The sequence below is a fragment of the Bombus flavifrons genome, chromosome 4, assembly GCF_040668555.2.
Source record: "Bombus flavifrons isolate JBK064 chromosome 4, iyBomFlav1_principal, whole genome shotgun sequence".
Classification (NCBI taxonomy): Eukaryota; Metazoa; Arthropoda; class Insecta; order Hymenoptera; family Apidae; genus Bombus; species Bombus flavifrons.
The window spans coordinates 13,751,533-13,768,092 of record NC_138445.1 but is presented as its reverse complement, the minus strand read 5'-3'; the positions used below and the strand labels follow the sequence as shown (position 1 = coordinate 13,768,092).

General features: G+C 38.2%; 3 protein-coding genes across 6 annotated transcripts in view; all 3 read right to left on the bottom strand.

Annotated features, from left to right (window-relative positions):
* Positions 1-16,560, bottom strand: part of LOC138178765 (alcohol dehydrogenase 2) — a 319,787-nt gene that overhangs the window by 97,475 nt on the left and 205,752 nt on the right. The gene's annotated exons all lie outside the window — the stretch shown is intronic.
* Positions 1-16,560, bottom strand: part of Fas2 (neural cell adhesion molecule fasciclin 2) — a 171,771-nt gene that overhangs the window by 14,603 nt on the left and 140,608 nt on the right. For 3 of the 4 annotated variants that reach the window (XM_069110967.1, XM_069110966.1, XM_069110968.1), the window contains exons 3-6: positions 11,828-11,994; positions 10,925-11,190; positions 9,192-10,251; positions 8,167-8,619 (exon numbers count right to left, since the gene is read on the bottom strand). In XM_069110967.1, coding sequence (XP_068967068.1) covers positions 8,167-8,619; positions 9,192-10,251; positions 10,925-11,190; positions 11,828-11,994 — 1,946 coding nt within the window. Of the gene's footprint in view, positions 1-6,822; positions 6,962-8,166; positions 8,620-9,191; positions 10,252-10,924; positions 11,191-11,827; positions 11,995-16,560 lie in introns of those variants that run through there. The other variant, XM_069110970.1, reaches the window with a different exon arrangement.
* LOC138178761 (15-hydroxyprostaglandin dehydrogenase [NAD(+)]-like) overlaps positions 1-16,560 on the bottom strand; it is a 154,549-nt gene that overhangs the window by 102,294 nt on the left and 35,695 nt on the right. The window lies entirely within an intron of this gene.

Sequence of the window (16,560 nt, the reverse complement as noted above, 5' to 3'; positions counted from 1 at the left end):
GTCCAAACCAGAGCGGCTTCGCCATTAACGCGTTCGTGAATTATCTTTCACGGTGCGGTTTACCCAGCCACGAATACTCCGGATGAGACTTGCACAGCCCGATTTTTATCGATTTTCAGCGTGGCCAGGACGTGGAAAATACGTAGCCTGACGAAAATGCGTTCTACCGGTTCGTCTCGTAACGCAGTATATCCGTCGGACGACGAAGAGAGTTAAAACTCATTATTTTACTCTTTTTCTCGAAACTGGATTGGTAATTCTGCCGAAACGTTGACGAACGCTTCGTGAAAAAGGGAGATCCACGCAATCTCGACGATTCGCTCTCTCTCCCTCTCTCTTGTATTGTCCATCTCTTCAAAAGCGATTTAACTTGGACAAAATTACGTTAGGACACGGTTGAATCAAATCTCATTCTAATGGAGCCTCGTGGATGTTCGACGGTGCTACAAATTACGAGAAATCCTCCTCCTCCTCCTCCTCATCTTTCTCTCTCTTTCTCTTTCTTCCGCCTCTTTTCTCTACGTTTGGCAATCGTTCAACGAGCCTAGCGGATCGATCGGAAAAGGACAAGGATAGGTTTTCGCGAGACTCGAACAGCAGAAACGATTTTCTCGCTCGTTTCCGCCTGATTCTGAGGCGACCTATTGTCTTCGCCGGCGCGAAAACGCTTCACGCGCCGACGAGCACGCTCCTCGTGCCGCGAACCTTGCTCGAAAGCAGCCTCGAAGATGAAAACGCTTCTCTTCGTCTTCGACCGAGAGACGAGTTTTATATGCCGTGCACTGTGTCTATTCGCGTCTCTCTTTCTCTCTCTGTTTCTCGGGCGCGCGCTACCGGAAGCGACTCGCGTACCTCTGCGCGCTCTTTACAAGAGGGCGAAGTTGAAGACGGTCGAAAGTCGAGAATTCCGTGTTCGAGACGCGAGGATTCGAGGAACACGCGCAGATTCGCGAAAACTAGTCGCGATGCGATCCCGTGGTTCCGGGGAAGAAGAGGTTCCTCGAGAACTAGCCGGAAGTGGGATCGGTGCCTCGTTAACTACTGTTTCTTCGTCGAGTTCTCGCGTTTGGGAATGCATAGTCTGTTCTATTGAACGAGTTTCCCTTGCAGACACGACGAGTTGCGCGAAGTTGAGGTTTTAGGTGACTCGTTGATATGCTTTTGAGAAATATTTTTTTTCTTTGATTAAATGGATGGAATAGCCGTGAATAGAAAGATGTGATTGATAATAAAGTAGATGTTGGTGCATGGTTATACAGTGCGAATATGTGCGTTGAGATTTAAAAGGATAATTCACGAATGTTTTATTTTTAGCATAAATAAGACTTTCATAAATTATGATTTAAAGTGGCGATGATTGGAGTAGATTAAGTAACATGTTGCCCGTCAGATGAATTTTGGATGTCTCTGTGATGGATTTGGACAAACTAAGCTTACATTTAAGAGACATCTCTACTTTTTCATCAATTTCGATTAAAGGAACACGAGGCGCCAAATAATGTTTTCACCTAAACCATAAGATTAAAATTAGAATATTTTTAGATGTAGTCGAGATTTGCTGATTACTATAAAAATGTGAAACGCAGTTTCTTATTTATCTCAGAATAGTTAGCCTAATAACATAGATGTATATCAATTCAAATAAACCAACGATGTACATTAACATTCATCTGTATACTTGTATGACTTTTATTTACCAATTTCCAGCCCAAATTTTCGTCATATTTCGTCCAAACAAAAAAAAGGTCACAAATTTTTAGAGCAAAAAATTCCACCCGCTTCTTCTCGGAACCACAGTGTTTCTTCTTGCATCGTTCGATTCTATTTCATAGAAATCGCAAGATTTTTCATCCATTCACTCGTATAATACATCTAATATACATTCGTTCGTCTCGGCACTCGAGAATCTTAGGCCAGCTCAGGATTCGATCGATCATAAAGAAAAAAAAAAAAGAAAAGAAAAGGAAAAAAGGAAAGCGATCAAACATACACAACCCACTTGCGCCTTTATCTTCACGGCCGAGCCGGTTCACGTGAAATATAACCTCGTACGACTCGTTTACATGAATCTAAAACGCGACATTCTGGGCGAACGCTCGACACGCGACAGTTGAATCGTGTACGATCATTCATTCCCTCGTGCTGCCACCAGAGATATTCCCATATCTAGCGATATCTTTTTTATTCATAGAAACGTGATAGATCGCACGGACAACGATATTCTGGTGCAGGTGCTTGTTATCATTTTCAATGGGATCGGAAATCCACAAAAAAGTCAGCCGCGTAATTCGTTCCAAACGCTCATCTTTTACCAATTTGTGGAATGAAATTTCTTTTTCGTTGCATTTACTTAGCGAGTTATGGAAATCTTTCAGATGTGTGTTTTAAATCATTATTTGTATAATGATCTGAGTAAGATTCGTAAGAAGTTTGTGTTGCTACGCAAAGTTTATTTAATCCTGCTCGATTATGTGCAACGATAGTAACTGCAGGGAAAATATAAACCGAGTTTCCTTGCATGTATTTTCTAATATTTGTAGTTTCTTGATTTAGTGCCAGCTTGTAGTAAAAAGTTAACGATATATGTATTTACTATTTTTAGACAAAATAAAATTCAAATATAAAACTACGTATGTTAACATTAACAACGCGTCTTTTTTATCATTTTTAACATGGTTAATTCGTTAAAACTACTCCGATGGAACTTTGGATGGATGAAACTACTCTTGGAACCGCGCTACCAAGTGCATTTCCGTTGGAGCGCACGTGGATCGGTAACGAATCAGTTTGTCTTTCCTTTCCCTGCCTCCCCTTACAGATTTTAATTATTGCGCTCAAAGATATAAATCATTCGCTTCGTGTATTACTAATAACTATTCTCATACGAAAAAAGAGGATATTCTGTATAAAAATGTTGTTGAATAGCAATAATTACTGTGCGTAGCTAGATCGACTACATCCGATGGAACACATTATCGTACAATGAATAAGAAACCATTGATATGTACAAAATCGTGCACCAGAAACACGTTGCGTTTACGCTATGACCGATATACATATTGTACATGTATGTATGTATGTATGTAGCAGAAAGCTGTTATCAACAATGTTGCTAAACAACTGTCGCTGTTAGAACGTCCACCCAGTATCGTTCTTACAATTCTTCTTACACCTAAGCACACTCAAATGTGTTAACATACAATCGCTGATCACGTGGAATCCCTCGAGTACTTACAAAGGTACGTGGTGTGTTCGATGGAATGAGAGTGTCGCCAACGAAAAAGACAGGCGAACGGCGCTAAATTAAATGAAACGAACGATACCAAAAAAGAAATAATAAACGTAATTATAGAAGAATCAACAAAACTAAAGAGGCATTTTAAAAAAGGGAATAAAATACAATAAAATATATATATATGAAACAATAGAAGCGCATGCCATGCGATCGTAATCTAACATCTAACAATAAGAAAACCCAAGGCAAGAGCGAACATTTAAGAGATCGAGGTTGCGACGACCCTGTCGCATTCGTCGAAGATGACTCGCGATCGATACTTGTGGACTCGTGGACAAGGGGCCATTTGTATTTCAAACGCGACAGAGTATTCAGTGTACCGTGTACCTCGAGACTCGATGCTCGATATTCGATTTATTTGCCTCTTATGAAGCACCTTCCCTTCTCTTTGCTTCTTTTTTTTTCGTCCTCGTTCTTTTGCTTCTCACTCCAACGAAAGGAAGAAAAAAAAAAAAAAAGAAAAGATACGTACAAATCAGCTTGGATGATCGTGGCGACGTTCGTAATCGATAATCGTGACGGTGGTTGTGACGATAATACTAATGGTAATGACGATACACACGATATACAAAATAAGTGCGGTCAAGTAAACTAATTGACGACGATATTGACAATATATAGCGACGATGGTAATAATAACAATAATAATGATAATAATAATTATAGTAAACCGTAGCAATAGCGTACGTCGTGAATAATATAATAATAATAATAATAATAATAGTAATAAAATAATAATAGTAAATAACGCTAATAGAAATGGTAGAGTTAATAATAATAATAATAATAATAGTAGTAATCGATAATCATAACACACATCATGCGCACTAAACACGTATGGTCCAAGAGCTAATCAAGCAGGACTAAGTCCGATAACTTGGTAAAAAAGTTAATGAAAATTTCCCAAGAGAGAAACAATGAATAACAATTAAAAATAAAAAGAAAAAAATGTATTAACCATACACAAGAGGAGAGAAAAAATCGTATATGCGATCGGCTGAAAAATGAACCCAGTTAAGAAAACTAATTTTTAGGCGCAATCTAAAGGTATAAATGGTTAAGAAAAAAGGTGCTTTCTCCCGTTTCGTGCGGATGTTCTATCATTTGGGTATCGGTTTATCGTTTATAGACATATTTAGCTTTTTATTCTTTTTTTTTTTTTTTATAACTCGCGAATAGTTCGTGTACTCGGTCACGATCATATTTATCGACGATTATATCGCGTCGTCGTGTTCACATGTCCTATGTGAGTTCTTTTAAGGAGTTGAGGGGTTCAGTTCAGCGTAAAAACACGCGAAGCGTGGTTTAAGTAAGTCTAAGTATTTGCAAGTGTATCTTTTTCTTTGGCTCTAAACGTGTAAAAACTCCTCGGATGTCCCTCCTCGAGAAAATTGGTAAAAAAAACCCACAAACAGAAAAAGAGAAAAGTAGTTAGCCACAGGCAGGTCAGGCTATATGCAAAGAGCGCTAGTTCAGCTCGGACGAAAACGGATTTTTCGCGGACGATTTATCCCGGTGTTTTTTTTCTTTTTTCCTTTTTTTTTTTTGGATTTTTCTTTTCCTCAACGGACGTGTTGCGTCTGTAGAGAAATGGTAACGAGTTGCGTTCGTGTTTCTACGTGTACACCACGAAGAAATTGCTTCACCCCTGTAGCTCTACTCGTTGTTCCTTTCCTTTGTCACGTTGAATCGTTCGTTGCAAATCGAACCGCGAGAATCGCGAAAAATTCCATTCCAAAAATATTTGTACTCTACTAAGTGGCGAGAAACAAGAAAATACCCTTGGCAGACCCGATATTAAATACAATTTTAGCTAGTTTTTCGAATAACGTTTCTTATTCCTTTCGAAATATTGAGCAAATTGTATTAGATTGCTGCATAATTTCTGTCCGCCTCTTCGTTCACACATGTAAGTAGACTATCAGTGTTATAATAAACACGTATAACATTGCTATATAAGTTGATATGATATAAATATTGTTTTTAGAGTTTACAGAACAAACGAATAAGATGTTTTCATCGATCATTTAATCAGGCATTTAAAAGGGTTTTTTTTCATGATGACTAGACTGTGAATATTTATGCAAATTTGTATTTATATGAAAATAATTAAAAGAGTATGATTCGCTTATTAGATATAATTATGACTATTATACTTCAGGTGTTTTATGTAGTTTTGCGTTTTATGTGCATTTTATGCCACATTTTCACCAACGGATTCTCACTTCTTTTTCTCCAGCAGAGTATAGTTTGGACGGAAGGAATTAAATAATTTCGAGGCCATAAGATATATAACGAGTCCTTTCTTAAATGACAGATTCCAAGATTTTTATAAAAGAGGCATAACGCATATAAATATATCGTGTAAATTTGTAGAAAATTGACTCTCACGAGCCAGAATTTACGAAGCAACCTAATACATATATATTCGTTCTTATTCCCTTTCGACGATCGAAAAGTCGAAAATTCAATTGTATGAGCACTCCTACACAATGTGGTGAACATTTTTGTCTTCAATGTAGTACCTTGCGCGTTTTAACACTAAGCATTTGGCAATTTAAGGCAATACGTGTCTCAGCCCCTTAATTTAACGTTATGTTAAAATGGATTCACGATCCACACAACGATACATCTAATGCATCGATGATCGTGATATTATCCTTTGAATAAATTGATTTTCGAGCTGGACACACAACGCTATTCTGAAATTTACTCTGAATAATTCGCGAATATTCACAATTTATAATATTCCACCCGAATGCTGTCCCGATCCGATCACCAATCTACATTATACTAAACCTTCAATCACGTGCGAATTCTCGAAACAATAAAATTTTGCCTGGAAATAATACTAGAACACGAAACCGTACATTCGCTAAAAAAAAAAAAAAAAGATAACGACGCGAGCATACGAACAAGTATACCGTTAAGACGCGCTACTAATTTACAATGGATTACGATCATTTTCATTTCTCGTTTCCTCCACCGTTTATCAACACAGCGAACATCATCGAATCCCACTTATTCGCTAACGTTTCTACGTTGGAATGTTGTGCACCGGTCTAACAATAAGAGACTCATTTTACAATAATCGTTAATCGTATGTGTGTATGTGTGTGTGTGCATACGTATGTGTGTGTAGTTCATGTTTGGTTTGTGTGATAGTTGCGATACATCTTTGCGAACTTCACGCGCGTTCGACAAATAGAACACGCGGCAGAAACACGTTTATAGGGTAAAAAGTGAAAACTTGACGAACACGGAACGTATTACACGAGAATTTCTTTTCTCCATTGTGTTTTGTGTCTCTGGTTGTACTCTCTCTATCTCTCTCTCTCTCTCACTCTCTCTCTCTGTGGTATTATATAGCAACATTCGTACGTTCGTATTCGCATACCACTTTTTTTAAAACGTGTACACTATAAATTGGAAAGATTAGAGCGTGAACAGCGACCGTTCATGACGTTGATCTCTTTTAATATTTTCTGCATTTTTATTTTATATTTGTTTCGTTTACTTTTTCTTTCTTCTCTTTTTTTTTTTTTTGTTTCTTTTAAATAGCTAGAAATAGGATCGTTATTGCTGTGGCAATGGCGGTCACGGTGAGCTTGCGAGTATCTCCAGCGGAAGTAACTATATTGTAGTCCACATTGGGGCCCGTAGGTTCTGAATGATAAAAAGTGACTTGTAGAAGGATCGTTTTTTTTCGTTGTGTCTTGATTATGTTTTTTTTTTTTTAAGGAAGGGAAGAATATCTAATATGCCTAAGGTGCCCATATATCGAATGGCTACCGGACAGTTCATCTAAAGTCGCTTTTCTACAAGGGTCAAGGGGACTGAGGACACTTCGTTTATGTTCAACCAATTAAAAAGGATAAGTTTACGTATAGAAAATATTTCTCTAATTACAAATATTATTATAAAAAGAAAGAAAAAAGGAACGCAACGACGATGTATCGAAATACCTCAATGACCCTTTTCCCTCCTCCTTGAGTGAATAAAATAAAAACAGAGGCGAAGTGATTTGTAAACGGTCTCTCTCGTCGGGTTGAAAGTAAAAAAATGAAAAAAAAAAGGACGACATATCAATCGGTGCAATAGCCTCGTGCACATATATATATATAATGTAATAATTTTAAAGAGAAATTACGACTTGATGTATATAAAAAGGGCGCTAATGATATACCGATGTAAATATATATCTGAAGATGAAGAAAATGGCGAATGAAACGAACACGTTTCGAGGACACAGCGGCTCGCGAAAGTATTCCAATACTTACCATAAAATATAAAACGTTAAAAAGATTTTATTGACGTTATAATAAGGCACGATAGTCGTGATTATATTGATCAAATTTGAAAACAATCTGAAAATTGCAAACATATGTGTTATATATATTAGAACATTTATAGTGTACAAAATTAATGGATAATTGACTATTTGACTTGTCGTTTCTGCAAAACGTGATACATCTATTCTTCCACTAAGCATCTTCTAGCTTCTACACAAATTTTCACATTTGTTTCAAACTGTATCGGTATAATTACAAAGAAATAATGATATACCAGAAGACTTTTATAAATTTACCTTAGAATTGACCATTATTTAAATCATCAAGCCTCAACGAATGAACGAATTAAATTTCTGGAAAATAAAATATTAATCGCGTTCTTGTGCAATAAAATCAAACAGTAGGTGAAAAGTAACGTTGATCGGTTTAGCCTCTGAAAGGTTAAACATTCATTCACGGAAAGTTCTGACAAGTATTCGAATAATTTGGCGAGCTACTGTATGGTTAAAAACGGTGTAAGAAAAAAGGTGTAAAGAGAAGATAGAAAAAAGAAAGGAGAGTTAAAAGATAGAAACTTACCTCTGGCGGTCTTAAACTTCCCAGAGCCTGGCTTACTGAAACCCATTATGTTGTGCGCCTTCAGTTCCACTTTGTAGAACGTGTCGGAGTATAAGTTCTTGATCCAGTGTTTCAGCCTTCCTTGTGTCTTGATGTCTTCTGTTCGACAGGTATTCTCTAACACCTCCCACTCGCCAGAAACGCGTTTTATTTGACAGTATTTGATCTGGTACATGTCAATCGGCTCGCCGTTATCGGCTGGCGCCAACCAAGTTAGCTCGTATTGATTGTTGAACCTGGACACATCGTACTCTGCGCTAGGCATCATTATCTTTGGTTCGTTCGGGAACGTCCTTCCGGGCGTGATTTCACGATGGTACGCTCCCCAGTTACCAAGGCCGACCACGTTTCTAGCTGCGAATCGGAACTCGTACGAAGTCTGTGGTTTCAGGTCTTCCAGGACGTAGGATGAATCTGCAAACAATGAAAGGGATGACTAGTTTAGAGAGAGTTAGCTAACAATAAGTGCAAGAGCTGTCATCGTGGAAATGTTTTTGGCAGTGTATTTGATGTAGGATTAGGAAGATTATTGGGTGATAAGAGGAAATTTAAATAACAAATATAAAAAGGATAATTAGTTTAGATGGAGGCTTTCTGTATGATGATTTAAGTATATAAAAGTTGCAATTGTGGAAATATCTTTGACTTGATAAATAAATAAGAAAAGGAATAATTAGTCCATGGATTGATACCGTGACAGTGATCTTTCATAGTGTACATATCTATGAAATTGGAGAATTATTCACTAGATAAATAAAAGGAAGGTACACATAATTAGTTTGGATGGACTTCACGTAGGAGTTGTTGCGGTCAAAGTGTGTTTAACGATTACTCCATGAATGGCAAGAGAAAAGCTATAACGAATAAAGAAAGGGATGAAGAATTCAAACAGATGGATAAGGATCAATCATGGTTAATAAATAATCATAACTATCCATTAGATGGTAGAAAGAAATTTTGGTAGCTGCAAAATCAACTCTACTCACTAGTAGACCACGTTTTGTTTTTCGCCATCATCCAGGTCTGCCCATCCTCCTTATACTGCACGGTAATTGTCTTCGCAAGGAGTTCAGGATCGCTGCTAGGTAGCACGAGATCGAATTTAATCGTAGTGGCGGTAATTTCAGACATTTTCGCCTGCAACACTTCTGCCGGCTTTGTGGCCTCTCTCAATTCGATATTGCGTTCCCGCGTGCCGTGCTTGTTAGACGCGATGCACTTGTAAGTGGTGTAATACCGCTTGTCCAGCGGGACAATCATCAGAGTAGACAGAGGACCGTTGCCCAGCTGCTTGATCATGTTGTCATTGTCGATTTTCTGATCACCATACATGGTCCAGCGAATGGTAGCGTTCGGTATGCTCTCGGCGATGCAACTGATGTTCACAGGTCTCTGCTCCCATGACCAAAAGCTTGTATTCTGCATGGAAGCGAACGATGGCGGAAATTCGACAGTTAAATGACCGTTTCTACGCGCTTCGCCTCCTGCGTTCTCGGCGATACATTCATAGAGTCCATCGTTTGATCTGAGCGATTTATTGATCGTTAATGTACCGATCGTTTCGCCGTTCGTGTCATCGGCACTGTTCGTCAGCATGATTCTATCGTCGTCTAGTTGCGTCCCTTTCACGTACGGTTTCTCGTCGGTCAGCTTCCTAAAGGTGACTTGGGGTGGAGGTTTGCCAAAGGCCTTGCAGACAAGATTCGCCTCGTTATCCTGTACCACGGTACTGTTCAAGAACTCCATGATCTTTGGCTTCACGATCACGTTCACCCTGATATTCGTATTCGCTTCACCGGCTAAGTTTATCGCTGTGCATTGATACTCCCCTGCATCTTCGCGATTCACGTTCGTGATGGTTAATATTCCCGTATCAGAGTCCACCCCAAAGCGATTGGCGTTCGAAAGATTCTGGTGCGTGAGCGATTTCACCCAAGTGAATTTTGGCGGCGGTTTGCCATGAGCTTTGCATCGTATGTTTGCGTCTTCCCCTTCGATCACATCCACCGGGGCGGGGAACTCCTCCACCGTCGGCCGTATGTGGACCTGTTAAATGAAATGCAAACCTGTTCCGTGATAGCTGTGGCGGCATTATGGCTGGGATTGGGAATAATTGGCGCAGCCACTCCGGCCGAACCTTCCAATGGGGATGGAACTATGTGCAACGCGGTGGGTATACAAACTAGAGGGGAATGGATGGACGAAATTCTGTCTGATATTTGACTTTACCTGGAACGTGTAAGTAGCTTTTGTTTGCCGTATTGTTTACTTATCATAATTGGGCGGTACCTTAGCTTGCTCTTTAGAGGTGCTCGATATCGAGCGCGGGTTTTTGATATGACTTTTTCTTTAAATTTGTGCTTGTCACGTGATTCTGTTGTGTTCTCGAAGTTGATGCATATGATGCGTGTAAACGAGGTTTTTTGACATTGTCGGAAAGGTATCAAATTAATCTCTACGCCTAATTACAACACAGTAGACCCTTATATAACGCGATACTGTGTGTAACTCAATATCGTTAAAAAATTGTCATTTGCTCTCGTATAACTCGATTTGGAAAATACCAGTGTAAACGAAATGCTTTTAAAAGAAATAATATCATAGAAACATTTATAAATAAAATATTCTTATCGCGCTATAGGAGGTCTTATTTAATTTCAAAATATAATTTGCATAAATATCAGCAGTCCGGGAATAAAACTGATAAACGAATACCCACCTCGACGCGAATAGGTCGTTCCTTCAGCTCTCCAGTGGTCAATACGTAAGCACGGCAAGTGTAGATACCGTCGTCGGATTCTTGAACGTTCTTGATCTTCAGAGCATACGTGTCTATAATGTAGTGGTCGTTCGTCTTAATTAATTCGCCGTTGTACAGCCAGTCGACCGAGGGTGAAGGCCTTGCCCGCACTTTACACTGAATAGCGTAGTCTTCTCCCAGAATAGGATATTGATTGGGCGGTGCATTGTCCCAAGTGATCGCAACTACGAAACAGTAATTACTCTTTGATACTTTTGTGTACACTGCTTCTTTATTTATCGAGACTAAAGCTTGGGAATTTCGTTCTACAGAATTTTTTCAAACGTTTACACAGACTTCTGGCGAATATTTTTCGTTTGTCCGTAAACAGATCCCAGGAAATATTATACAAAGGATTGTTTGCATTTGTGAAATATGTAAATTGTTGTACTACTTTTTGCGAGGGAAACTTGTGAAACAACACGGATAAAGAAAAATAAAGTTTGTAAACGAGATTTTTGTCTGGATTTGATTTTTACATCTGACAACCTCTGGGATTTTTATAGCTGGAACGCTTGTAGAATTCGAGAAATTGAATCGAGAAAAATTTCAATGTTTCCTATGCTACGAGTTAAACGAAAATTTAATTAAAGTCAAATGGAAACTTTTAATGTTCCAAATTCCAAGTCTGCAAGCTTAAATATTTGAGATATAAAAATACAACTTTTAATTCGGTTCTGTTGAAGCTTCCTTTGAGTGGATTTATTAATGCCTTTTCTCGAAACACCATGAAATGTTTCAAACGAGGAAATTAAAATGGCAAGAACTTGAATTTGAAATTTTTCCCTCTAAAATTGAACTTTATTTAAATCTTTTGCTCACCTATGGTATCGATCGTCACAGACTTCTCCAGCTGAACCGAATTCGCGTAAGTGGCCTTGCACGTGTATTTCCCAGCCTGTTGTTCTTGCAGAGAGTTGAAGAACAAAGACAAGCTATTGTCCTGGAGCAATTCCGTGTACATCGGCGGCTGCGAATGACCCGGGGTGCTATACGGGATAATTAAAAATCACTATTATTACATCAACTTTTCATACGTTACACAACCATTCTAGTGATGATAATATTCTATAACGATAATGGTGATGGCGATGAGTGGTATGTTCAGGTGGAATGTTGCAGAGTGAATAGAAGAATTGGCTCAGTGTTTCACGAGTAAATTCAGAGATCGATATTCTATTAATTACGACATACATTTCACATGTGCTTTTTTAACATTGTTACTTTTTTCCATAAAATAGTTATGTTTTATTATTTAAAAATTAATACGTTAACACTACTTACTATTAGAAAGAGTCACTATGAGAGCGAAGGAAGAATAAATATTAACCATTTAACGCTCACGTTATATAAATTATAACAAATTGCGATATAAGACAAAGGGCTGATTCTTCGTGCAAAAATAGTTGAAACACGTCGAATAATTCTTTTAGAAAAGGTTTTGAATTTTTTAACTAATTTCATTGCTAATCTTACTTATTTTAACTTATCAATTTTTTAGCTAGTTTAGGAATAAAAGCTCTTTCCATCTAATCTTCGCTTTATCGCTACGAAATTATAAAATCTATAAAGCAACATTTTAAATGCAAGATTCGAGCGTTAAGGGGTTAAAACAAAGGAAAGAAACGAAACTCTCAATGTAACACTTTGTACCGCCGAATATCTCCCGAATCAGATCGTGCGAAATATTCGAGACGCATCGTGCAGCTCATAAATCGTTGGCAAAACATCTAATCCGTATTCTAACGTGAAACACCGAGCCGATATCGGTGAAATATCGTTACGAGGCGGGGCTGTACACGCGGTGAGAGCAGAGTGCCGCGTCGAATTCGGATCGATGGGCTGAATTCGAAGGATCAGCCGGTTCGCAAATCGATCGACCTTAATTCGACGTAAGAGCCAGATCGAACCAAGGCCTCTCTCAGAGACGGAAGATTGGTTCTACCTGGATCCTAAACTGGTGAACGCGGACAGCTAGCAATTTCGTCGTCTTTCGTGTTGTGCATGACCTGGGAAACTGGTACAAACGAGACGCATTCACATGGATTCACACAATTTAACAACACTGCATGACAGAGTACTGGCTCGAAGATAAGGTTCTGGTAAGGGAGAGACGTTGAATCGTGTCGTAATGAATAGCTCCGATACGAATTCGAATGGTTAGCTCGCTACAGATACACGCTTTAATGAATCCTTTCGATTAGGAAATGCGAGTTTCAGAGATTGGTGATCTCACAGCGAGAGGAACGTACAGACACAAATAACGATGATGTTGATCCCCGGTTCGACCGGTTGTTAGGTTCACGTGTGATAGAGGGTTATGGTACTAGCTGGGTCTGCGTTGAAGTTGGTCGTTATTTCGTTTCTTCGTTGTTAGAATCGTTTATGTTAATTGATTAATAGTTAGCCATTTATTAGGTAGGGTACATTTTATATTTAAAAAAAAATTTCTCTGTAGACATATTTTCTATCAAATTAAGGTTCCACGAAGGAGTACGTCTTATATGTGGAATATCGAATATGATTGATATTTCTAAAACATAGTTTCGAATAATAGGATCACGTTAGTAATAAAAATAATAAAAATTGTATTTAAAGATTTTTGGAATAAATCTAAAGGTTTGTAACTATATTTAGTTTTGTTTCACAAAATGGTTTTTGCTAACAGCATTTAATAAATACTGAAAATAATAAGACTAGTCTCACCTACATCGTGCAATATAAATTCTAAATTACAATTTATCAGTAGCATAAAAGATAGTTGGTTTACTTTTGACATAGCCAATTCTATATGAGCTATACTATTTGCAAATTTTCTGTCAGTACAATATATATTTCTCCACTAAACAAACATTCGTTAAGCCTTCATCCACGTAACAGTCCAACATCACCTTCGACCGCAAGTAGTAACAGCCTGTAACAAGCAGCCACGTATCCCGATTACTCAACTTCAACCTTTTCTCAACCCCTATTTCTACGAACATCCATGAGATCACCTTAAGCGGAGTTCACCAAAAAGAGAACATTTTACGGACGATTACGGTACACTGAGAAGTGGCACGTGGAATCGGGAAACTGAGAGAGAAGACAAACGAAAGACAGGAAATGGGTGAAAACAGAGAAGAATGTGTACGTATGTATAGTGCTGCTTCTAAGTTAGTGGCCACAGTGTTTATTACTGTAAATTAAGAATTTATGAAAAATTTGGAGGTATAAAAATGCACATATAACATACGAAATATATAAAATAACCAAAGTACATATAACTTCTCATTGCACAAACCTTTGGCTCGAGTTCCGTTTCTTTAATTGCATTCGCGAAAAATAAGAATTCGTATCAACATCAACGATCTATAATAAAATACAATATAAAGCTATCTTGAATATTTCCATAATATTCGTATAATTCTTCCGCCATCTTTCTACAATTTCCTGACTAAATCGCTAATTGCGTGAAAAAAGAGCAAGTGTCCAGGAACTTTCGAGCTGCGGTGTATTACGCGACGATGCAGGGGAGATAGCAGCGTTAGCCGAACGATAATGCAATAATACCCTTTCTTCTTGCCTAATCGGCGAACACGGGCAGTAAGTACGATTAATGAAACGGTTCTCGAGCGGGTACACGCGTCCCGCGCTGAATTTATCGGCCATTACTCGCCGCGACGAGCGGACATAATTATGCAAATCGCCCGGGGTCCGCGTAATCGAGCAAACACGCGATCCGACGAATCAGTTACCGAGGTTAACGCTCGTTGGATTGTTTGATCGCGGGGTTCAATATTTGCAAGACGCACGCCGCGATACATTATTTAGCCATGGAAGGATAGATCCTCGACGTTCGTCAGTAAACGCGCAGGATCGCACGGAAGACGCGATTACACGCGATCAACGAATGGGTACACAAATGTATAATACACGATGAATGGTTTCGTTGATCCAGTGCTGTGCGAGCTGAGTACCAGGCAAGTGTACTTTTCCAAGCCTCTGTGATATTATTACATACTACTGTTATTACACGTTTCAAATTAATTGGATGCCCAAGGCCACTTTCCCTTTCTATTTCGGGGATAATATTAGATTCTTCGGAAAGTGTCTTTCTTTTACAGACACGTCTTTTACAACGACGCATCTTTGTACAAACATGAAACCTAATCTGTCGAACGTTGTGAAAATGGATCATACGTAATTCGATAAAATAATATAAAACGAAAAATATTGTACATCTATTATTTCCTTACAAAACGAAAGAAACTTTTCGGACGACCTAGTATATAGCGAGGACTAGTGGAAAAAGAAAGGACATGATATGTATATCGTAGCTTATAAAATAATCGGAATTTTGGAATTTTTATTATAAGAATCGTGGCATTGCGAGTTAAATTTTATGATTTTTACAGTAATTATAAAAAAAACTGAGGTGTATATAAAAAATGAATACTTTTCATTTTTTAGAGTTTAATGTACTACTATCTGTAGTTATAGGTAAAAGTTGGAAACGATGCAGAATAGAATGATGTTTCATTTTGATGTATGAGAAAATAGGAAACTGTGACATTATACATATATTGAAAAATAAGATTTCATTTTCTGAGAAATGCCACAACTTGACATTTCTCTCTTCTTCCAGTCCACCCTTTCTATATTATCGAGTAGTGGGAGAATGTGATGAGAAAGGGTGCTATAAAAGTTGACATTTTATTTTTATGGCATAATAACGTACAGTAAAAATAAGTTTAAAAAATTCCGATTACTTTACTTAACCCTAATCTAAAATACACACGATTACGCTATAAATAAATAATGCTGTAGTAAAAAAATAACATGTCAACTTCCCTATTATTATCCTCACTATATCCATAAAATAAAAGAGGAAATTGGCCTTGAGTATCTAATTGATTTCAAGCATGCGGTAGAATATCATTTCAAATGGTTCGATAATTCTAATTTATTCGGCGAAATTTCCCTTTTGCTTCCACGAACAGCACCCATCTCTGGTAGAAGCATATAATTGCTCAGGTGGCCGTTGTTATCATTGAATGACGTGTGGCGAACGTCGTCTTATTTAACTTCTAAATAGCATGGCTATGGGTTTTCTTATATCAACGAGTAGCGCACGGTACACGTGGCACAGAGGCAGTGGGTTTGGCTCTGTTTAACTATTCAAATACAAGTTAGTTTGGCTACGGAAGGCGGAAACTTTTCTCGAACGGCTTAATGAGCAACGCTTAGCTCGCGGGCTGACCTGCAGCAATTAAGAGCTCCATAGAGGGGCTGTAGTAGACGTAAATCAGTCATGGGGTGAGTGAAGGTACAGGGTTGATGGTTGCATGGTGTGTGTGCACGTCGCTCGATGGTATCTATCAGGTATTTGCATGAATTGACTCATGAAAGTATTTGTATACCTATCGTAGGAAAGTTTTACGCGCTTATTGTTTGCGTTATATGAAACATTTTACATTGGCACTGTTATGAGAGACTACATCGTGTTTATAAATATTAATCAAGATGGAACCCTTTCAGTATTGGAATACTTTCGTGAGGCTGTGTATTCGTAC